The sequence below is a fragment of the Oryx dammah genome, unplaced genomic scaffold (assembly GCF_014754425.2).
Source record: "Oryx dammah isolate SB20612 unplaced genomic scaffold, SCBI_Odam_1.1 HiC_scaffold_13, whole genome shotgun sequence".
Taxonomy (NCBI): domain Eukaryota; kingdom Metazoa; phylum Chordata; class Mammalia; order Artiodactyla; family Bovidae; genus Oryx; species Oryx dammah.
This window is the reverse complement of record NW_024070197.1, coordinates 51,420,558-51,444,828: the sequence shown is the minus strand read 5'-3', so window position 1 is coordinate 51,444,828 and position 24,271 is coordinate 51,420,558. Positions and strand designations below refer to the sequence as shown.

Genomic DNA, 24,271 nt, shown 5'->3' with positions numbered 1-24,271 from the left:
TAGGACTTGGACATCTCTTTTGGGGGACATTTTTCAACCCACTGCAACGTCATACCAGTTTTGGTTTGAAAGAGCTCCAATGCAAATATGTGTTAACTGGAATCCTGAAGCCAGGAGATTCCTCCAGAAGAAGGATACTCACTGTCTTAACATCCACTTTGTTCCAAGGACTGAGCTGTGCGCTCACCACAGGTGTTATTGCTTTTAGTCCTTTGCTCTTGTTCAGTCGCTAACTCATGTCTGACTCTTTGCAGTCCCAGGGACTGCAGCACGCCAGGCTTCCCTGTCCTTCACTATCTCCCAGAGTTTGCTCAAACTCATGTTGATTGAGTTGGTGATGCCATCCAACCATCTCACCCTCTATCACCCCCTTGTCCTCCTACTCTCAGTCTTTCCCAGCATCAGGGTCTTTTCCAGTGAGTTGGCTGTTCACATCAGGTGGCCAAATATTGGAGCTTCAGCTTCGGCATCATTCCTTCCAATGAATATTTGGGGTTGATTTCCTTTAGGATTGACTTATTTGATTTCCTTGCAGTCCAAGGGACTCTCAAGTCTTCTCTAGCACCACAGTTTGCAAGCATCAATTGTAGTCCTTAAATCAGTGGTTTGAGGTAAGGTGTGCATGCTCAGGCGCTTCAGTCATGTCCGATTTTTTTCAACCCCATGAACTGTAGCCCGCCAGGCTCCTCTATCCATGGGATTCCCTCAGGCAGGAATGCTGCCATTTCCTTCTCCAGGGGATCTTCCCAACCCAGGGATCAAACCCACGTCTCCTGTATTGCAGATGGATTCTTTACCACTGAGCCACCAGGGATTCCTTGGGGTAAGCCATGGGGCCTCATTTAGGGGATGAGAAGGTGAAGTGTGCAGGTTCCGTGGCTTTAGGAGGTTGCATGACTGTTGGATGTTGGGCTCAGCTGGCCCAGAGCTGCCCACAGTCCCAAGCGGTGGTGTTCCCCAGTGGAGCCATCATTTCACCCCCTTCCTTACAGCTGAGGAAGCTGGGGCCAGCGAAGCCCATGGCTCACTGTGAAGCAGAGGCTGGAGAGTGTGACACCATCTTTTGAGCCTGGGCCTCCAGTGGGCCTTTGTCCATATTTGTAAACACTTGGGTTCTCCCAGGCCCCAAGAACTCTGGCCCTCTCCCAGGGGCAGGCAAGTCCTGTGACATTTTGTGGGCACCTCTGGGGGTCGTAGACTCCTTGAGGCTTCTCCGTAGACCCCAGATGAGAACCTCACCATTCTCCATGGGTATCCGTACATGCCAAGATTTCACAGCCAGTGGGAGGTGGACAGAGGACCTGCGGACTCCTACAGGTCTGAGTCCGAGGCATAGGGCAGGAGTGGGCAGTGGGCCTCCCCTGCCCCTCCGTCCCTCCTCCCTTCTCACGATGCTCCACTCCAGAGGCCCACAGCCCGAGGCTTCTCCCAGAGCCCTCCAGGGCCCACGCTTGCAGCCAGCCTCTGGCGCCCTGACCTTCCTCCCATCATGCTCCCTGTAGCTACCCTCTGTCAGCTACCCTCACTCCCATGCCTGGTGGGTGTCTGGCCTTTTGATCTGGGAGTGACCCAGCCTTCTTCTTCCTTTTTAAAAAATTTTGGCTATGCTGGGTCTTCCCTGCCGCGTGTGGGTTCTTCATTGCAGTACGTGCTCAGTAGTTGGGGTGCACAAGCTTAGTTGCCTGTTAGCATGTAGAATCTTAGTTCCCCGACCAGGGATTGAACCCTGCGTTGGAAATGCGGATTCTTAACCACTGAACCACCAGGGAAGTCCCTTCCCAGGCTTCTTCCCTGTGGTCCCCTTGTGAGATAAGCGTGACCCCTTCATTTTACAGATGGGGGTGGGCCTGAGGTTCAGAGAGAAAGGGGAGATGGGAAAGGCTGAAACAGGGACTAAACTACTTGTGGTCTGACCGGGGCTGCCTGGACGGCTCCCAAAGGAGAGCCCGGGGGCCTGCAGTGGGGCTGCCTGATGCAGGTGGTCCTGCGGACCATGCTGAGAAGACCTGTGCCCCCACCCCAGCGGGTCTTTGCATCAGGGCTGAGGATGGCTAATGGGGACAGGAGATGTTTCCATGTGGGCCAGGCAGCACCTGCACTGTGGGAAGTCCTGGAGGGGTTTCCAATGGGAGGGTTTCAGGGACTAAAGGGGCTTGGGGGGTGCCCTGCCAAGAGTGCCAGGTGAGATCCTATGTGGCCGGCCACTGTCACAAACCACACAGGCTTTCTCGGAGACTGGTTGTAGGAGAAAAGCCAGGGGGCGTGAGCTGGGGCCCCACTGCCTACCTGGGGATGTGCAGCCAATGCGTGTGCGTTTCGAGGCCCTACCCCCAACCATTGGGTTGTTACTGGTGAGCTTGGAGACCCGGCTGCTCGTGGGTCACTCTGAGATAAAAAGCATCAGTCGAAATGCACTTTGGTGAGGACGGTGAGGGTGGTCTGTGGCTTTGCAGGTGTGGCGCCCCCCGCCCCCCCTCGCTGGCTCCTCGGTGTCCCTGGGCCCTCCGTGTGTACCCGTGCTTGTGCACTGGCTCCTGTGGCATCTTCTCTCCTTGGACTGGAAGCTCCAGAAGGGCAGAGGCCCATCTGTCAAGTTCCTGGCTGTGACCCCCGGTCCAGTCACAGCGCCTGCTGCAGGGGGACTCGGGGTTGGACAGTGAATGAATGACCCCTTAGCAAGGAGCTGGAGATGTGAGAGGGCAGCCCTGTGGAGAGCGAGAGAAGGTGCCGGCGGAGAGGATAGCACGTGCAGAGCCCAGAGGCAGAGCTCGGTCTGCAGCCGAGGGAGGCAAAGCCCAACGGTGTCCGAGCTCAGCTTCCGGGCTGCGGGAAGGATGCTGGATTTTGTCCAGAGGCCAGGGAAGGGTTCTGAACGATTTAAGCAGGGCAGCATGCGATCTGGTGTTTGTGCTTTTGTAATTAAATGTTTTCTTTCCAGATAATTGTAGATTCACACGCACTTGTGAGAATGATACAGGACATCCCCTGAACCCTCCACCACATGCCCCAAGGGGTAACATTTTGCAAAACTCTAGTACGGTATTATAATCCGAATGCCAGCGTGGGTACTGTCTCAGACAGAATATCTCGTCACCACCTGGACCCTCCGTCCTCCTTTAGGGCCACATCCATCCCTCCCCCTCCCGCCACACCGGTCTCCTCAGCCTCTGCGACCACAGACCTGCTCTCCATTTCTGTCATTTCTCGTTTCAAGAATATTCTACAGATGTAGCCTTTGGGAGCTGCCTTTGTCTCTCGCTGTGGTTCCCTGGAGACCATCCAGGCCATTGCTCCTGCCAACATTGGTTCCTTTCGCTGCCCACTGTGCTCCTCTGTGAATGGAGAGGCTCCCTGTCCCCGTTGAGGGGCGTCTGGGGTGTTCCCGCGGGGGCCTGCCATGAATACCACCGCTGCACTCTTCCACGCAGAGGCTTTGTGCGAACCTAAGCCTTCATTTCTCTGGGATAAATGCCCAGGTGTGCGCTTGCTGGGCCATGCGGCAGTTGTGTGGCTGTGTTTGGATGATCACTCTGGCTGCTGGGTGGGGAAGGAAAAGGGGGGCTAGAGAGAAAGCTGGGGGCCCCTGGGAGAGGTGCAGGTGTCCAAGAGGGAGGGGATGATGGCCTGAATCTGGGTCGGGACAGTGCGCAGGGAGAACCAGAGGCCTGAGAATTTGGAGGTGGGCAGAGCAGGGGGGTGGAGTGCAGACAGACAGTGCCTGGGAACTGGGGGCTGAGGGGACCCCAGGGAGGAGTGGATGTGGGGCGGAGGAGGACAGGGTATGGTGAGGGTTGTGAGTTGGGTCTCAGGGGACATCGTCCTGTGGGAGGGGATGCTGAAAGTCAGGGGAGGCATCTTCCCAGAGGGGCCCTAGGACTCAGAATTGGAGGAGGAGGAGGAGGGTGGGGGGTGAAGACAGACTGAGGGGGCAGCAGGACAGAGGCGGGCCAGGGACTTGGTCCTCGCTTGTCCCATCCACATGGGCACCACTTTCCTCCATGAGGTCATCTGATCACTCCCACATAGTGTACCCATTTACAGACCAGGAAAGCAGGGACAGAGGATAGAGTGACCTGCCCAAGTCATGAAGGAGAGCTGGATTCCGGAAGCCATGGAATCACAGAGCACAGGGCTGAGTTCAGACCGCAGGCCATCGGTTAAAGCCTGTGCGGGCCTTCCTGAAGGTCCATGAGCTCAGGCGAAGATTTCCGAGCTCACACCAGGTACCCACGGATGCTCCATGAATAAGCTGCTGTTGCTGCTGTTGTGGACCCTTCACAAACCCCAAGGGTGGATGGTGGCCCCCATTCTGTGCTTCACATTCTCCCCACTTATCCTATTATATCCCATAAGTGGTACAGGTTACGCCTGTGCCCTGAGAGAAGACAAATCGTATTGTGTTTATTGAGATATAATTTACATAAAACCCACTTTTTTAAAGTGCATAATTCGGTGCTCTTTAGAATGTTCACAAGGTTGTGTAGCTGTCCTCAACGCCTAATCTTAGAACCTTTTTATCACCCACAAAAGAAACCCTGTTCTGCATTAAGCAGTGACTCCTCATTGCCCCCCACCCCCCAGCCCTTGACAAGCCCTATCCTGCTGTCTGTGGACCTGCCTGTTCCGGACATTTCATGTGGATGGAATCCTACGCTCTGCATGTGGTCTTCTGGGTTTGGCTTATTTCACTCAGCACCTGGGTCCATCCGCATGCCATGTATCAGAAGTTCATTCCTTTTTTTTGGTTAAAAACTTTTTAAATTTATTTTTGGCTGTGCTGGGTCCTCACTGCTGCGTGGGCTTTCCTCTAGCTGTGGTGAGCAGGGACCGCGCTCTAGTGCCCCATGGCTTTCTCCCTGGGATGGCTGCTCTTGTTGCAGAGCACGGGCTCTGGGCATTCGAGCTAAAGTAGTTGCAGCTCCTGGGCTCTAAAGCACGGGCTCAGCTGCACGGCATGTGGGATCAGGGATTAAACTCGTGTCTCCTCCATTGGCAAGTGGATTCTTTACCACTGAGCCACCAGGGAAGCCCCTTCTTTCCTTTTTAAGACTGAATAGCAGTCTATATGGATAGACCTCGGTTTGTTTATCCATCCATCCGTCGATGGACATTTGTATTGGTTCCACCCTTGGACTGTTGTGAATATTGCTGCTGTGAACATTTGTGGACACAGTTTCATGTGGAAATGTTTTCCATTCTCTTGGGTAAATACTCACGAGTGGAACTGTGAGGTCTGATGGTAACCGTGTTTCACCTTTTGAGGAGCTGCGGGACTCTTCCAAAGCAGCTGCATGGTTTTGCAGTCCCGTCAGCAGGGGTCTGAGGGTTCCAATCCCTCCACATCCTCTCGAACACCTGTTATATCTGTCTTTTTGATTATGGCCATCCTGGTGGGTGTGAAGTGGTGTCTCACTGTGGTTTTGATTTGTGTTTCCCTAATCAGTGATGTTGAACATCTTTTCACATGCTTCTTGGTCATTTGTGAGACTTCAGAGAAATGTTTGTCCAGATCCTTGCCCACTTTAAGATGGGGTTATTTGTCTTTATATTATTCTACAGCTTTTTGACTCAGCCACCCCCAGGGTGCCCACTGGCATGCTGCCGCCCCCTTGGGTGACAGATTCCTTGAAATACATTGTGGGTGCCTTTCTCTTGGCCCGAATACCTAGCACAGTGCCAGGCACACAGCAGGGGCTCAGTAAACATTGGGACCTCAGCACACCAGCTAAGGGGCCAGGCGGTCCTGTCTACTTCTCAGTGAGGTGGCTGTGATGGGTTGTATTTAGGCTCCGTGTTACCAGCCAAGTGAGAACGGCAGTGGTGTCTGTAGGGAAGTGGGGACCCACGCAGGTATTTACTGAGCACTGACTGTGCTGGGCAATGAACTAGGCCTTGGGGAGAGAGAGGTCCGAGAGCCCCAGGGCGGGGTGTGTGTTTGCACAGGCTAGGGACCTGTGTCAGCGAATCCTGGACAGGACCAACAGATGTCTGGGCATCTGGGAACACCTTCTAGGGCAGCACTTTTCCACAGAGACTTGAGAGTTCCAGGAGAGAGGCAGGTGTCAGAGGTGCACAAGGAGGAGATGTTTAATCACCCCCAGAGGCAGAGAGAACAAGGCAGCCCTGGGAAGTACGGGTGAGGGGTGGGGGACCAGCTTGGCTGTGTCTGGCCGGGCACAACCGGCCATGCCTGGGGGCCAGACCCCCTGCCCGGTGCGTGGGGACCCTTCTGTCTGCACAAAATCAACCCGATGGTCAGGAGAAACGATCCAGGAGGTAACCCGCTGGGGCCCAAGGTCCCAGTCTACAGCCGGGCCGGATTCTCCCAGCATCCCGTGCTGCCCAGACAGACTGGGGACCCGCGCACCCTGCGTGGGGGCCTCAGTGGCTGTGTCCAGGGGGCCGAGCCCAAACGGAAGAAATGAATTATGAGTCCCCGAGAGAGTGCGGCAGAAGTACAGCAGAAGTCAGGGTTTTCTCGGGGCTGGAGGCTGCCTTGTTACTGACTGTGTTAGTGGAGAGACAGGAGAGAGGAAGGGAGGAGAGCAGGGGAGAGAGACAGAAGGAAGGAGAGACTGGGAGGGCAGAGAGAGATGGAGGGCAGAAAGGCAGGGCTGGGGAGGGAGAGCCAAGGAGTCGGGGGCGGGCCGCGGGGGCAGTGAGAGAGAATGAGCCCTTCCGCCCCGCCAAGGGCGCACGTGTTATTTCTCAGTCCCCCTTGTTCAGAAGCCCAGTGCCCAGCCCCTCCCACGCACCTTTCCATAAAGCCCCAACAGCTGTCCCCTGAGGCCGGCTGTCCTGAAGCCCAGAGCAGCCTGAGCAGGGCCGGGGGTGATGGGGGGTGGGTGGCCTGTCTCACTGCCGGCGGCCAGGCTGCTCCCATGCTCCAGGCAGGCACCCCTGCCTCAGTGTTCAGCCCTGCGCCCCCTTCTCTCTACAGTGAGGGGCCCTCGGTAGAACTGGGTCCCCATCCCCCAAGCAGCCCACGCCTGATCCCACTTGAGCTGCTGTCAGTTTGGTCCAAAGTCCTGGGGTAAAAACTCAGGGCTGCCTCACCCCACTGTGGATCAGAACTCCCCAACCTGGGGACACTCCCTCCTTCTGCCCGGAGGCACTCCCTGGGCCATCCTGTAGGAGAACCCCAGGCCTGGACCCCTGCCCAGCGGGCTGCCTGAGGGTCATCGGGGGTGATTCTGAGCGTGTGCCAGTCAGGCTTCAGAGGGCAGCGCTGGGGGCTCCTGAGTCCTCCCAGCGCCCTGCCTCTCTGGAAGGTCCCCGGTCCCCTTGGGCGTTGAGTTGGAGGGGCAGTGGAGGTGGGGGGTCTGCTGGCCGGTGGACACTGTGTGGGCCTCTGCTGCCCCTCCCTCTGCCCTTGGGGTCCACGAGGCGGGTTCAGGGCAGTGGTGCTGCGTGTCCCAGGCCGAGGCCCGTCCCGGCTGGCCACTCCAGCGTCTGGCAGAGTGGGCGTGGGAGCCGTGTTTTCAGCTCTCTGGCCGGCAGGCCTGGGTGTAACGCTCTTCCAGGGCATTTGCAGCCACCCTCACTGGATGTACCGTTTCCGGGGGTGACAGCGTCCCGGGTTTGGCGACCACCACCACAGTTTGCCACCAGTGAAATAAGGATACAGTTTTTTCCCCCGCAATCCCCAATTCCTCCCTCCCCCTGGGAGCCCACCGATCCTGGGGTGGGGGTCCCTGCCCCAGCACGCCCCCACCTCGGGAGCAGATGTATGGCCTGAAGTCAGAGAGCCCACCTCCTGAGGGGAGTCCTGACCGGAGCCTTCTCCACCCTACCTGCTGCCAGGGCCTCTGGGTTTGGGGGTGTTCTGTGGGAGTTCAGAGCACAGTTTGGAAATACTCCTAGGTTGTGGGCCCCCCGTGGGCTGCAGAGCAGGCTTTCTGGGAGTCTTTGTCTGTGGGGGCCCCCATGGAACCCAGTAATCAGAGGGGTTTTTCCTGACCTTGACTGGAAGTGGTCATGTCCCCACTGGGGTGGTCAGGGGAGCTGTGATGCCTGTCAGTGGGGGTGGGGGGGACGTGCAGAGACCCCCGGGCCACTCCCCAAGGCAGAGGAAGGGCGGGGCCAGCTCCCCCCGAGGGCCCACCCTGCTCAGACTGCAGGGCCTCTGGGGACGGAGGCTCTGTTTTTTATAGTTTGAGCTCCAGTTCATACAACACACAGTTCCCCCATTTCAGGCGTGCAATTGCGTGAGCTCTAGTATATTCGGAGTTGTGTAGGCATCACCAGTCAATTTTAGAGCATTTTCATCACCTCAAAAAGAAGCCCTGTGCACAGCTGTCATCACCCCCTGCTCATCCCCTAGCCCCCGGCAACCAGGAATCTGCTCTCTGTCTCTGCAGATCTGTCCACCGTGGACACTTCATGGAGCTGGAACCCTGTGCTGTCTGGCTTCTTTCTCTCCCTGTACCGTTTTCAAGGTCCATCCATGTCAAAGCTTGACTACAGGCCACATGGGTACTAAGACTGGGTAATATTCCAGCATATGGAAGGACCACATTCAGTTTATCCAGTCGTCCAGTGATGGACCTCTGGGTTGTTTCACGCGGTACTGCTGTGTGAACATTCTTGTACAGGTTTGTGTGTCAACTTGTGTTTTATTCATTTCATTCTTGGGTATCAAGCCAGGAATGAAATTGCTGGGTCAGGCTGGACCTCTCCACTTAAGAGAAACTGCCAGACTGCTTTCCAGAGCGTCTGAACCCTGCTTCTTTTAAAAAGAGTTTCCTGGAAGCTGAGACATCTTTACGAAGCCCCCCACCCCTCACCCAAACCTGGAAATCTGTTCCTGGACATGGTGAAGTCTGTGTTTGGAGAAAATAATTTCTTGAGCACATGGTCTGTGCTGAGCGTGGAGACCGCTCAGTGTCGCCCCCTGCAGGTGGCCTCACCCATGTTCCTCCCCCCGACCTCCCACCCCTGCTGCCCTGCTCTAGCTTTCTTCAGGGTGCGGTTCACCTAGTGTCTCTAAATCTGTCCCCCTAAATCTCAGGTCCATGAAGTTCTTTGCTCTCTATACCCTCAGCCCCTGGCACTCAGAAGGTGTCTGGTGGTTATGGGTCGGGATAACCGGTCATTTAGAGGAGGGGCTGTCCCCAAGCCACAGGAAGCCAGGGAGGGGACAGGGAGGGACCCTGGGGAGGCTCTCACACTGAGCGTGACCAGCGAGCCTGTTCTCCACATTTGAAGGCTTTGGAAAAAGCCCTGCACACTAGGGCCCAGGCTGGCAGGGGTGTGGGAGCCCTGGGCTTGGGTGTTTTCCTGTGACAGTGGCTCAGAGCTCGTCACATCTTGGAGGGATCTGACCCACCTGAGCCCCAATCCTCCGTCCTTCCCCGGTGCTTGGCCTGCAGCCTGGGCCCAGGCCACGGTCCTGGGGTGTCTGGTGAGTGTGTGCAGCACTTGTCCCTGAGAAGAGCCGGCAGGGCTCCCCAGAGAGTGTGAAACAGAGGCTGCGGCCCGGGGGGAAGCTGGGAGCTTGACCTCTGGTAGCTCTTCAGCAAAATCTTGGTCCTCAAAAAATGTAACAAAGAAAATGGTTATTGCTCCTGAAATAAGAATCACACGCAAGCTTCTTCTTCTTTTTTTTTTTTTTAATGGTTATTTATTTATTTGGTGGCTCTGAGTCTCAGTCGTAGCACTCAGGATTTTCCATCTTCATTGCGGCATGTGAGATCTAGTTCCCTGACCAGGGATTGAACCCAGGCCCCCTGCATTGGGAGTGTGGAGTTTTAGCCACTGGACCACCAGGGAAGTCCCCCTCGAGTTTTTAAAACCCACCTTTGCTCAGGCCTTGCCTCTGACCACTGAATCAGCGTCTCTGGGTGGATGGGGCGTCAGTCATTAGCTTAAGGTCCTGCAGGGGTTCTAACAGGACAACCTGGGTGCTTGACCTCAAGTGCTGAGAAACCCAGAGGGTGTTATAGCCCTGGTGGTCTGCCCACCCCTAGAGTGTCTGCTTCGAGGGGCCCAGGGAGCCCGAGAATCTGCATTTCATCGAGGTCCTGGGTTGCGGAAGCTCTCGGAGACCCCAGCCCAAAGCAGCCACGGCCACCACCGTTCTTCACAGCCCCCAAGTCCTCTGCCTGGTCACATGCAAGACAGTCGTGGCTTCTGGTGTGATGTACTTAATGCAGAACCTGCCACGCACCGTCGTGAGGCGCTTTGCAAGTACAAATCCACTTTCTCCCCTTGGGTGTCCCCAGGGTGGACTGTCGCCCTCCACAGAAGAGGACGCAGAGCCACAGCCACGTCAGGTGTCTCAGGGCAGCTCTGGAGGCGTTGAGTGTCGGTCTGGCTCCAGCTCCTCGCTCCTCCCCTCTTTCTTTAGCCCGAGGGGAAATAATTTTACCCCCATTTTGCAGATAGAGGCTCAGGTCGGGTCATCCTTCCAGGATCTGTGCTCAGACCTGCCTGACTTCCAGCCACTCTGGTGAAGGGCCTCCCCAAGGAGGGGGCTCCCTTGCTTCCTCCTCCCACTCCTGCCCAATGGCCCCCGCTGCCACACCTCACAATTGCTTCTGTAACCCCCTCACTTTTAAGAGGCCAGCCCTGCCGTGATTCTGCCGCTGAATCACGATATCCCCTGGGTGACCAGAGAGGGAGGCACGGGCTCAGAAGGAGGCTTCCTGGGTGGCGGGATTGGGAACCCTGCCTTCTATTCCCGTCTCCCCTGTTCAGGCCCAGGGGGAGGGGCAGGAGAGGTGGGCAGGGGTGGTCCCCGCTACTGAGGCCTGAGAGGACGTACGGCTGAAACTTGGAGGCTATGGGAGGGATGCCCAGATCTCCCCAGCCTGTGCCTTGAAAGCGCTGACTCGAGAGGGGAGGCTGTACTCGACATGACTGGGTCAGAAGCAGCAGCTGACGCCTGAGCGAAGCCCGGGGTCCTCCCGCCTTCTGGGGCCAGCCCCTCAGTGCCGGCACAGAGCTGCGTCCTAAAGGGGCCTCCTGTGGGGTGAGTCATCCTGCCACCCTGAGTGAGGACCGCTGGGCCAGGGGCCCTGGGGTGGTGGGAGCTGGAGGCTGTGTACTTCGATGCAGACCCCTCTCAGAGTTTTCCGGTGGGCAGTGGAGAAAGGTTGCAGGCCTGAGAACCCAGCACGTGTAGCAGGGGTCCTAGGCTGAGCCACTTCCATCAGGACTCTGGGCAAGAGCCTTAACCTCATCACACCTCAGTATTTCTGTCTGTAAAATGGGCAGTGTCTCCCTTGTGGCTCCGTGGGGCCCACTGTGAGCACTCTGCGAGCACTCTGCAGGGAGGTCAGGGTGGCTGACAGGCAAGCAGAGGGGCTCTCCCCAGGGAGTGCAGCCCAGAGGGAACCAAGCTCAGGGAAGGGACCTCTGACTGGGGTGTACAGACCAGCCGCTCCTTAGACTCACCCCAGAGGTGCACATGTCAGCTGACGGTGCCGGGGTTGGGCTGGCCCCTCATCCCCACAGCCCCTTCCAGCTCTGGGGACAGTGGAGGAGGGAGGTTCAGATCTTCACCCCTGCCTGCTGTGTGGCATCGGACAAGTCACCCACTGCTCTGAGCTCCCTGATGTGATGGCAGGTCCTGGCCCTCCGTAGATGGTGAGAGCTCGGCGGATGTCAGCGGATGGTGTCCCTGGACGCTGTGGCTGTGGTTCCCAACCCGAGTGCCCTGGAGTGTTTTCTTGGTGCCTCCAGCTGAGAAGGCAGCCAGTGCAGGGAAGTTCAGTAGAACCCTGACTTGACAGGGCTCAGCTGTGAAGAAGCCCCTGCAACGCAGGAGACCTGGGTTCGATTCCTGGGGTGGGAAGATCCCCTGGAGAAGGGAAGGCTACCCGCTCCAGGATTCTGGCCTGGAGAATTCCCTGGACTGTATGGTCCATGGGGTCGCAAAGAGTCAGACACGACTGAGCCGACTTTCACTTCACTTAACAGCGTTCGTTCATCTGAGGTTAGACCCATCTCTCTGTTTTTCTGATGTGGAAAAGACCTTCCATTTATTCGTAATCACCAAAACTTAAGCAACAAAGGTACTCTTGAGTTGGAGTGGAGGACACAGTATGGTTCAGGCCCACAAAAGGCGCGGAGGTCTGAAGTGTGTGTTGCAACGTGAAAGAAGCCAGTCTGAAAAGGCTTCATACTGAGTCCAACCCCTCGACTTTCTGGAAGGACAGCACTGTGGAGATGGTATAAACTGAGCGGTGGCCAGGTGCTGGGGGAGGGAAGGTGAGCAGGCCGAGTGCAGAGGGCTTTTAGGGCAAGGAGACACTCTGCATGTTTCGGTAACGGCAGATGCTTGTTGCATTTATCCAGAATCCGGGGACGGGCCACACCAGGGGTGAGATGTGTCAGTGTGGGCTCACTGGCTGTAATACATGCGTCACACTCGTGTGTGTCTGTACTTGCACTCGCTTTTCTCTAGACTTTATAGTTCAGTTCAGTCGCTCAGTTGTGTCTGACTTTTTGCCACCCCCTGCACTGCAGCGCTCCAGGCCTCCCTGTCCATCACCAACCCCCAGAGCTTGCTCAAACTCATGTCCATCAAGTCGGTGATGCCATCCATCCTCTGTCATCCCCTCTTGACGTTTTAATCTTTTTTTAAGCTTTTTCTATTTTAATCCATAAGAAATATCTGGTATCAGATAAATAGAGCATTTACTCATCTTAAAAAAAAAAAAAAAACTAAACTAAACTAAACCTTCCCAGGATGAGTGGATAAGGAGACAGTAAAAGGTGAGTGGTGCTGAAGGAGCAATGCTGGTGTGTGAAGTCGGTCGGGTGGGCACGACCTAGAATGCTGGCTGAGGCTGGCTCTGAGCCTGGTCCTCCCCAAGCCTTTGGGGACCCTGCCCCCCACCGTGGAGGTGGGCCTACCTGGGTGGCTCCCTGGTCCAAGGTCAGCCGCGCCTGAATCACCTCCCCTCTGGGCAGCATGAGGGCCCATAATTGCTGGTCTCCATGGGCTCTGCTTTTGCTCTCAGCCCCTCCCAGCCTTGGGGTGGCTTCCTGGCTGGTGTCCTGTTCTCAGCGTGGGAATGGCTGTCACCTGCACCCGATGCTCATGGCCTCTGAGGTCACTGACCTTTCCTGCCTCTCATCTGACATATCTGATGCCTTCTCAGGGAGTTTTGTCCCCTCCATCCCTCCAAGACCTTGACCGACCTGTCACCTGGGCTTCCTCTTTGACTTCCTCTACCCACCTGCTAAATACCAGGGCTGGGCATCCTCCAGGTCAGCATCCTCTGTGAGGAGCAGGGCTTTAGCTCGACATCCAGGTTCACCTTTGGGCCCCCACGAGACACAAATCCCGAGGCTTAGTTTCTACAGCTGGGGAAACAGGCATAAGACCACTATTGTGAGAATTTTCTCATGAAAGTCTCATCCCCCTTGACAAATTTAATCTTTGTCACGCTGATGTGCCCATAGTTTAAGATGTCAGTGGGTGCTACAAAGAATAGCGCTTAGAACAAAATCAGCAGGATCCCAACCCCTACCGCTCCCCAGAACTACGGCTTTAAACTCCTGCAGCCGAGTCTTCAGAGACCCACCTCCGAGTTTCTACATCTGTGTGCTGACTGCTTCCTTGGCTCATCGTCTCTTTTAGCTGTTAGGTTCTGACTTCCTAAGGGCTACAGTCCATTAGGTCGCAAAGAAATCAGACACAACTGAGCGACTGAACACGCACGCACTGACTTCCTCAGACTCAGCATGGGACTCTTAGGTGAAGATTCTTAGTCTTGGGACTTGCCTGGTGGTCCAGTGGTTAAGAATCCACCTGCCAATGCCGGGGACATAGGTTCTGTCCCTGATCCAGGAACTAAGATTCCACGTGCCTAGGGGCAGCGAGGTCCACGAGCCACAACTGCTGAGCCTGTGCGCTGCAACTGCTGAAGCCTGCTTGCCCTAGAGCCCATGCTCTGCACCAAGAGAAGCCACACACAACTAGAGAAGGTCTGCGTGCAGCAACAGAGAACCAGCATAGCCTGGGTATATTTATGCGTATAGTTGAGACAGACTTAAATAAAAGGTTCTCAGTCTTCTAGAACCACCTTTAACTCTTCCCTTCTTTAACTGTTTCAGCATGGTTACAATTCTTCTGTTAAATTCGTTGTGAGTTGTCGTTATTACGAGACTATTAAGCATCACTTATTACTGGGGCCAGCAATGCACTGATTCTGTGTACACTCAAGTACTTCTCCTGTGCAGCATAAGTTAGTAACTGCCTCATTTTTCAAATGTATGAAGTGAAAGTCGCTCAGTTGTGTCCAATTCTTTGAGACCCCATCGACTGTAGCCCGCCAGGCTCCTCTGTCCTTGGAATTCTCCAGACAAGATTATTGGAGTGGGTAGCCATTCCCTCCTCCAGCAGATCTTCCCAACCGAGGGATTGACCCCAGGTCTCCCACACTGCAGGTAGATTCTTTACCACCTAAGCCACCAGGGAAACTCAAGAATACTGGAATGGGTAGCCTATCTCTTTTCCAAGGGATCTTCCTGACACCCAGGAATCGAACCAGGGTCTGCTGCGTTACAGACGGATTCTTTACCGTAGCTGAGCTACCAGGGAAGCCCTGGTTCCCCCATCAGGGAACTGAACCCCTGTCTCCCGCATGACAGGCGGGAATACTCACCACTATGCTGGTCATTTCTTTCCCCACCTTCCAAATGCTCAGTAAAATGCTACTGCATACAGCTTTTTGCCTGAACAAATACACCAAATTCTCTACATATATACAGTATACACACATTTCACATTTGTATATTTTCTCTCATTGCTTGCTCTAAGTTATGTACAATTGACCCTTGGACAGTGTCAGGATGAGGGGCTCCGACCCTCCACAAATTTGAAAATCTATGTATAATTGATAGTCAACCTCAGTGTATGCAGTTCCACAGTATCTGCAGTTCTGCATCTGGGGATTCAACCACTGTAGCTTTTACCGTTGGGAAAAAATCAACATAATTGGACCCTCAAACCCGTGGCATTTTTGTGCGCATATAAAAGTCGTTTCCCTCATGTTTGTTGGCTCCCCCGTGTCCGACTCCCTCTTCTGTGGTTTGCTTCCTCGTCTTGGTGGAGCACAGCCTGCAGTAGCTTCCTGAGAAAGGATGCATGGAAGATAGTTGTTGTGGCTTAATTACTTGGTCAATTGGTTGTATATGTAGTTTTAGATTGAAAATCATTTTTGATCCTAATTTGAGTGGGAGGAATTCCCCGCTGCAGTCTCGGTCTCGGTGTTGCTGCAGAAGGGTCTCATGCTGTGCTCTCAGCCCTTCATATGAAGTCTCTTTTTCTTCTCTGGAAGCGCTTGGGGTGTTCCTTTGCTCACCGAGGTTCTGACGTTTCACTGGGCTTGGGCTGTGTCTCTCTCCTTGGTCGTGCAGGGTGTCTTGAGCCCTTTCAGCCTGGACGCTCATATCCTTCAATTCTGGGACACTTTCCCATTTTACATCTTTGGTAATTTTCCTTCCTTGCTTTCTGGAACTCCTAGTATATAGATTTGAAGCCTTCTACATGACTCATGGATGGCTCTAAATTTCTTCTATCTCTCACTACTTTGCCTACCTCTTTTTGTTCTAGTTTCTGAAAGATTTTCTTGACTTTATCATCCAACTCACATCAAAATTTTTATTTTGGCCATTACACTTTTAATTTCCAGGAACTCTTTTTCTCTGATTTTCTTTTCCTTTTTTTGAAAATTGCATTTGATTCTCATTTTGAAGGTGCAGCATCTCATCTCTGTGAGGATTTACTATTTGGTGTCCACACCCTGCATTTCCCATGATTCTCTCCAGTTTTATCCTAGGTGAGGCTCTTTCCTGCCCCCTCACCGTCAGGTGCCATGGTTGAGCATCCTTCCAGGGTGGGGCCCTGGCCTGAGCACCCCCACCACCCCCACCCTGTCTGCTGTGGGCTCCATGCCCTTCCCAGGAAGAACAGTCCCTGTCCCGCCCAGGGCTTGCTCTTGGAGGACACAGCATCTGGCTGGACTGACCTGTCTTGTCCCCAGACTGGTCCTTGAAACTAACACAACACTGGCAGTTGAACACGTTGTGTCTGTGATGAACACGTTGGAAGGACTTCAGTGGATGAGGCTGGGGAGGGGTTTCCAGAGTAAGAAAATAAAAGCGTGTTAGAGACGCTAGGGCTCTGGGGAGACCTGAATAAGTCAGCAAGAGCAAACTGTGCACAGCACCCAAGAGGCTGGCGGCGGGGGTGAGGCCTGGATCTCTGCTGGCTGAGCGCCGTGGAGCAGAGCCAGCTTTTTAATTTGGACCCAGTGGTGTCCAGAACCAGACGGCGCCAGTGTCCACAGTGTGCCCAGAGTGACGGTCACAGTGGCCCTCAAGTGGGTCCCTGAGCACAGTGTGGGCCTTCCCGGAAGGCTCGTCAGGAATGCAGGGGCTGTGGCCAGGAGCTCAGGGGATGTTGGACAGCCCCGCAAGCCTGAGACCTGCTGGTGTTCATACCTCATTGGCTCTTCTCTGCAGGCCTGGGTCGCTCCCGTTGGCATCTCACAGGCCGCGTTTGGGAGGTTTGTTTCCTTACCTGAGGTCCACTGAGATCTAGTTCTGAGTTCTGGGTGACGGGGGTCATCCCTCATCTTCATTGCAATGTGCAGAGTCCCTGAGTGGGTCACTTGTGTGCCACCCTACCCCCCTTGAGGTTACCTGCCCCCCCACCCCCAGGTGCCCCCTGGATGATTCATCTTCATTTGGGTGTCTCCCTGTGAGGGGCAGACACAGGGCTTGCAGGGCCCCGGGTCAGGGTACAGAGTGCAGACAGGAAGTTGCCCCTGCCCTGGGGTCTGCGCCACCCAGACTGACCCTGCAGCATCGCAAGAGTGCCCCTGCGGGGCCACATGCAGTCTTCTCTCTGCACTGGGCTGGCTTCTGTCTCTCCACATGCAAGCTGCTTGGCATATAAAACAAAACGGTGGACTTGGTCTTTTTCAAGAACCAACCAGATTCAATGAAACAGCCATGGGGAACCAGGGGGTTGATTTCAACTGTCCTCTACTGGTCCCAAACAAGAAAGGGAGATGGGAGGAGAAGAAAGGACCTGGCCCAGCGGGGGCCAGCCCAGAGCCCCCTCTTTGGGAGAAGCTGGCTCCTGGCTGAAGGCCTGTCTTCTTTCTCCTGATCTGGACCAGCCCTGAAGCTGGGCCCAGCTATCCCAGCAGGTCACAGCAGAGCTGATCAGGAGTGTATTTCTGTAATATCAAAATTCATTTTTCTTACTGACATCAGCTGTAAATTCAGAAATGTGTTCCGACTGGGAACAAAAGTGCAAATACAATAAAACTGCACGCCCTGAGCAAGGAAGGCTCAACTGCCCGCGTCACACCGTGTGCAGGAGGCCACACCCACAGCTCCATGTGTCTAGAGGATGGTTATGGTCGTCACCCCCATGTCACAGATGAATTGGGAGATCTGAGAGGTGGAGTGAGGGCCCCAGGTCTGGGCTAATTAGAAAGCCCCATCTCTGAACTCGGGGCTCCTGAGTCCTGGTGCCCAAGCCCCAGGCTCCAGCACCACTGGGCAGGCTGGCCCAGCAGGGCCCCAGCAACCACAGGCATTTGTTTCAAAGCCCCGACACCCTCATTCTGCTTAAATTACCTAGAATATGACCAGTTCATCTTCTGTCTTGACATGTTTTTCACTGTGCATGCAAAGTTGCCTCGGTCGTGTCTAACTCTGCGACCCCGTGGACGGTAGCCTGCCAGCCTCCTCTGTCCACGGGATTCTCTAGGCCAGAATACTGGAGTGAGTTGCCGTGTCCTCCTCCAGGGGATCTTCCCAACCCAAGGATCGAACCAACGTCTCTTACGTCTCCTGCGTTGGCAGGAGGATTTTTTACCCCTAGCACAACCTGGGAAGCCCATTTCTCACTGCTTCTGTTCATTTTTCTGCTACCAGTTATTACCATCTAATTCCAGACCGTCTTGATCACCCCAAAAGGAAACCCTGACCCCGATAGCCATCACTCTCGTCCTCCCTCCCCCAGCCCCTGGCGACCACCAACCTGCTATCTCCCTGGACTGTCTGTTGAGGCTGTGTATTTTAAAGCGGAGGCTGGCTGTGCGGAGCCTTCTCTTCAGCATTCGCTCCTGTCTGGGCACACCTTCTGCACACATCTCTGACCCTCTCCAGCCTCAGCTCACCTATCCAGGGACCTCTGGAATCATGGAATTCAGGCATAGTATGCCGAGCAGCTTTTTCGCTGATGTGAAAACAGACTTACCTCTGCAGGGCTGCGTGGCTTGCGGAAGGCCAGGGCAGCAGGACCCGGGAGCTCAGAGTGGGAAGGAGGCTCGAATCCCCACCTGGGACCCTTGCTCTGCCTGCGCCGATGCTCAGAGCAAGCTGCGGCTTGCCTTTGCCTCCGTGTATGCGATGGACTCCGTGTCCACGTCTGGAAGGTGGAACGATGCCCTCCAGCCTGTGGGGACATCGTTCAGACTCCAAGATCGGCACAGGGAGGCCCACTTCCTGAGGCCTCCCTGTTATTACCCTTTTATCTGAGGGAGGGGGTGTGGGCAATCATTTTCTCAGGGATGGAAGTGGCCCACACCTCACAGGATGCCAGGTGTGGCTTCCAGCCTAGTGCCCTCTGGACGAGAGTAGGCAGGACCTCACTGCGTGCAGAGCCCTTGCAGGGGGAGGACACGAACCCTGGGGTTGAATCCTGTCGCTCTTTGAGCCTCAGTTTCCTCACCTGCCAGGTAAAGTGCTGTTTATCCCTAAGGTTTTCTTCCTTAACCAAATTTTCTTTCATTTTGTAAACTTTCTGTTTTATATTGGAGTATAGTTGATTTACAGTGTTGTGACAGTTTCAAGTGTACAGCTAAGGGATTCAGTTTTGCATATCCCTAAGGTTTTAATGACGGTGATGGACAATAGTTGCTGATTACTGAGCATTAACAACCTTTCCGCACTTTACGTGGATTACCGCATTTAATCCACACAGCCACCTTCCCTGTTTTACAGGTGAGGAAACTGAGGCATGGGAACTTAAAGCAGACATTCCCAAGGTCACAGATGCGGAGAGAGTGGAGCTGGGAACTCGATTCCGTGTCTGCCCCCCTGTAACTCCTCCCTCTACCCCCATACCCACGACCTCCACGAGGCTGGGTGTGGAGCCCCCTTGTGTCCTCAGCTATATGCTCAGCCTGTCTTGAGGGGGTGCAGGGGTGTTGGTGGGGAGGTGGGCTGAGTCTCTTCATGCAAGGGCATCCTCAGCTTTGTGGGGGCCTGCCAGAGAAACCTGGGGTGACATCTTGGGAGACCCCAGCCGGGGCGGCTGGATTCAGCAAATAAACACATGGGACATTTAGTTAACCCTGAATTTCAGATCATCAGTCTGATCGTTTCTAGCCTATGTCCCATGTAACACTCTCTAAAAATTACTTGTCCATGTGGAATTCAGATTTAACTTGGGGTCCTGTGTTTTATCTGTCCTCAACCCACAAGTGGAAGTGGCAGGAAGCTGGGAGCCAGAGATCCCTGCAACAGCTGCTGGCTCCCAGCTTGAACTGGCCACAGGAAGGCCGCTGTGTGGCGGAAGGGTCTGGCCTTAAAGGGCCAGCTTCCCACAGGCACCCACCCAGGAGGGGAGGAGCCATCCAGGACCGAAAGGCTAGTCCAGCGTCCCTCTCACAACCCAGGGTGCAAGTCCTGGCTCTCTGCCCCAGCAAGGGCAGCTGTGGCCCGAGGGAGGAAAAGCTGTTGGTATTGGGGGGGTGGGAGGACGGAAGAAGGTGGAGCGCCCCGCCCTGCTGTGTGAGGAATGTCATTTAATTTGCATAACTACCTAATGCAGGAGAAATGGAGACGCGGCCTGTTAAAGAGTCACACAGCCAATAAGCAGAGCAAGAATATGAGCCCAGTGCTGTGATGTTTTAGCTTGAGTGTGGTAAGATAGACAGATAACATAAAACTCGCCACTTGAACCATTTCTAAGTGCACAGTTCACTGGCGTCAGTCACTCTCACAGTGTCACACAGCCATCACCTCTGTCTGCTTTGAGGACTACCGTCCCCCCAAACAGTAACTCTGTACCCAATAAGCAATACTTGCCCGTTCCCTGCCCCAGCCCCGGCCCCACCATCTACTTTCAGGCTGTCTGGTTTGACTCCTGGATATCTCCTGTGAGAGGAATCAAATAGCGAGTGTCCCTTGTGACATGTTTATTTCACCGAACATGGTGTCCTCAGGGTTCATCCATGTTGTGGCAGATGGCAGGATGGCCTTCCTCTTGAGGCTGCATGAACAGTGTTTCATTGTTGGATGGACCACATTTTCTCTGGCTTTTGTTGAGTAATGCTGCTGGGCTCATGCAGGTACGAGTGTCTACGTCTCCACTTTGGATTCTTTTGGAGACATCAGGTCTGCCAGTTCTCATGCCTTCAGCTGTGGTGGTCTTCCCAACTCTTCTTGGATGCCTCCAGCAATGGAGAACTCACTACCTACCAGTCTCATCAGTACCCAGTCTGTAGCCTGGCTCTGTGTGCTTAGATCTGTCACTCATGGGCCCCACGAGGCCAGTGTGGAGCCGCTCACCTGGGCTGTGCTTCTTCGTCTCTCCTTGTGCCCATGTGCCTGAGGAGCTCTGCTGTTCACTCCTGACTGCATCCGACTCTTACTCCTCTCTCCCCCTCCCGGAGCCCTAAGGGAGCAGAATTCAGCTTCAAGAAACGGGAGGGAAGGGTCTTTAAAAATGACCACGGAGGGGAGTAACAAGGAAACTTATACTACCATATGTAAAATAGATAGCCAAGGGGCAAATTGCTGTAAGGCTCAGGAAATTCAAACGGGGCTCTGTATCAACCTAGAGGGGTAGGCTGGGGAGGGAGATGAGAGGGAGTTTCAAAAGAGAGGGGATATATGTATACCTATGGGTGATTCATGTTGCGTTTTGACAGAAAACAGCAAAATTCTGTAAAGCTATTATCCTTTAATAAAAAATAAATTTAAAAAAAGAATGGTATACTTTAGACAAGACACAAAAAAATGACCACCCGTGATAGAAATCGTCAAACCACCTGGGGGCTGACTGCCTCGCTGTAAACCTGGCCGAGTTGCCCCAGGACGGGGCGACCGTGGAGGCCGCATCACCCCTCCCGCCCGCGAGCCTCACCCTCTCCTTTGTCTCCGCAGGGACCTACCAGGGCCAGTGGGTCGGCGGCATGCGCCAGGGCTACGGCGTGCGGCAGAGTGTCCCCTACGGCATGGCGGCGGTCATCCGCTCGCCCCTGAGGACCTCCATCAACTCCCTGCGCAGCGAGCACACCAATGGCGCGGCGCTTCACCCCGACGCCTCCCCCGCCGTGGCCGGCAGCCCCGCCGTGTCCCGCGGGGGCTTCGTGCTGGTGGCGCACAGCGACTCCGAGATCCTCAAGAGCAAGAAGAAGGGGCTGTTCCGGCGCTCTCTGCTGAGCGGGCTGAAGCTGCGCAAGTCGGAGTCCAAGAGCAGCCTGGCCAGCCAGCGCAGCAAGCAGAGCTCCTTCCGCAGCGAGGCCGGCATGAGCTCGGTCAGCTCCACGGCCAGCGACATCCACTCCACCATCAGCCTGGGCGAGGGTGAGGCCGAGCTGTCGGCCATCGAGGACGACATCGACGCCACCACCACCGAGACCTACGTGGGCGAGTGGAAGAGCGACAAGCGCTCGGGCTTCGGCGTGAGCCAGCGCTCGGACGGGCTCAAGTACGAGGGCGAGTGGGCGGGCAACCGGCGGCATGGCTACGGCTGCATGACCTTCCCCGACGGCACCAAGGAGGAGGGCAAGTACAAGCAGAACATCCTCGTGAGCGGCAAGCGCAAGAACCTCATCCCGCTGCGCGCCAGCAAGATCCGCGAGAAGGTGGACCGGGCCGTGGAGGCGGCCGAGCGGGCGGCCACCATCGCCAAGCAGAAGGCGGAGATCGCGGCCTCCAGGTAGGAGGATGAGGGGCGTCGTGATAGGGGGTGGGGCGCGGGGCGGTTCTGGGTCCCCGGACCTGGTCTGGTTGGTTGGGCTGCCTGGTTCGATGCCTAAGTGTGTTTCTCAAACTATGCCCCGTGGAACCCTGGCGTTCCTCAGAGGTGGTGCAAGGAGATGGTTGGTCTGAGGAGGCTCTGGGTCTTACAAGCTCCCCTCAAATGGAGCAAACCTCCCTTCCCCTCTCTTCTTTGTTTTATATGCTGGTGTTTGATGGAGAACGATGTTGGCCATTCTCTTAGTAGGATGCATAGCACAGCTGTTGGCTGAGAGGAAGGTGTGTGCCCCCACGGCTGCATTCCCAGGCGGGCATGGAGTCCCCGGTGCTGCAGGGATGTGGGAGGCAGTGGGTAGCTGTCCCGGCCACCCCAGCCTGAAGCAGATTCTCCACAGGCCCTGGAGATGGCACCAAGTGAACAGGGCTGGGCTGTGGGCGCTGGCCCAGGAGTCACTTGCAACTTGGTGCTGTCGGCCATCAGTTGTTCTCAGTGGCACACGAGGCTCACTGTGTGGGTTCAGCAGCCTCCAGACCCTAAGCAGGGTCCAGAGTTGACTGTAGGCGGGCGCTGTGTTGGCTATTGAGGTGGCTTTGTATTGGTGCAGGGGTGGGAACTTCAGAACTGGTAGAAGGGGTCCCTGGATCCCCCCAGGAAGCACAGATGAAAGTGTGTGAGCCTGGGTCTGCCCCGCGCTGCTGCTGCGGGAGGCCATGGACAGCAGGAACTGCCAGCCCCAGGTTGAAGGAAGCCACCCAGTTGAAAACCAGGGCCCCCGGGTGGCCACGCTCCTGGGTTCTCAGGGTACCATTCCTGACTTGAGTGTGTCCAGAGCTTCTGGCCATCTGTGTACTTTTCCGGGTCAGGGTAGGGCCCTGGGGTCAGCCCCGAAGGTCATGGGGCCTAGGACAGGAGTCTGGAGCACTTTAGATGCCTCAGGCTGCCCAGACAGGAGGTGTCCAGGAGGACAGACACTGAGTCTTTCTGGATGATTCTGAATTCCCGGCCAGGGCAGGCCTGGGGTTATTCCAGGGAGACACCCAGCTCAGTTACGGCTCAGGCCTTCCCAACCTCATCACTAATAAAACTTTATTTTAGCCTATTTGGTTCTGATTTTCAGCGACCTTCCACCCATACTGGAAGAACAAAAAAAGGTGGCTGTGGTTTGTTGGCAGGATATCTGCCGCTCACATCCAAGGTCTTAGAGGGGAACGAAACCCATTCCAAGAAGCCAAGGGGAAAAAGGAATTACTGCCTGAATGTCGGGGTCCAGCCCTGCTCTGTTCACCTCTGCCAGTTCCCCCAGAAGTGTTCAACGATAAATAGGAGCAGCGTTTATCACTGCTCCTCTGGTATTTTACAATCAAATTTGGTTCCCTGGTTATTTTTTCCTTTATGAATGTATATCCCTTGCTCCACATAGAAAAACTGAATGATGGAACATGAAAGGCAGGGAGCAGCCTAAGGGCGGGTCTCATGCATCACTCAGAGACCCCGCTGGTGTTGGGCATTTTTCTTTCCTTCCAATAGTTCATCTATTTTTTACCATTTGTGTTTGTTTGTCTTGTTGACCTCAGTGGATACGAGGCACTTTACAGGGCAGGGAGTCAGTGTCGTCAGAAATTTAGAGGCTTGTGAGGCAGAAGCACAAAGATTTCATGGACAGTATGCCCCGGAATTGGCTATTTTATTTTTGCTAGTATTTATTTATTTGGCTGCGCCGGGTCTTGGTTGTAGTAACGGGATGTTCAATCTTTGTTGCGGCTGCAGGATCTTTAGTTGTGGTGTGCGAACTCTTAGTCGTGGCGTGTGGGATCTAGTTCCCTGACCAGGGATTGAACCCGGGCCCCCTGCATTGGAAGTGTGGCGTCTTAGCCTCTAGACCACCAGGGAAGTTCTGATTTTATTTGAAAGTCTGTCACTCAGGTGAACCTCTTGGTACTGGGGACATGGGATGCAGGGCAGTTTTCTGACACACTCCCAGAACCTGGGGGGTGCTGGTCTCTAAGAAGGAGTACATGGAGGTGGTGATATGGGCGGAGCTCAGAGCCAGCTCCCTGAGGATCCCTACCTGGGCCCCCATGCAGCTGCCTGCCTGCTGCAAAGGCCTGAGGGTGGCTCCGTGAATTGCGTGCTGGCTTGCTGAACGTCCAGCCTGGCCCACCACTGCTGAGCAGCCTGGAGAGGGCACTCACCCTCTCTGGGCCAGGTCCTTGTGGACAGATGGCATGGAGCAGCATGCAGTGCCCTCAGCGAGTGTGGGACCTGGCTACCCTCCCAGGTGACCCCTGAACCAGGTTGGCCCCT

General features: G+C 55.1%; 1 protein-coding gene across 1 annotated transcript in view; it reads left to right on the top strand.

The window, feature by feature from the left end:
* LOC120872970 (junctophilin-3) overlaps window positions 1-21,929 on the top strand; it is a 31,183-nt gene extending 9,254 nt beyond the window's left edge. The window contains exon 2 of the mRNA XM_040253728.1: window positions 21,148-21,929. Coding sequence (XP_040109662.1) covers window positions 21,148-21,929 — 782 coding nt within the window. The remainder of the gene's footprint in view (window positions 1-21,147) is intronic.
* The last annotated feature ends 2,342 nt before the right edge of the window (window positions 21,930-24,271 follow it).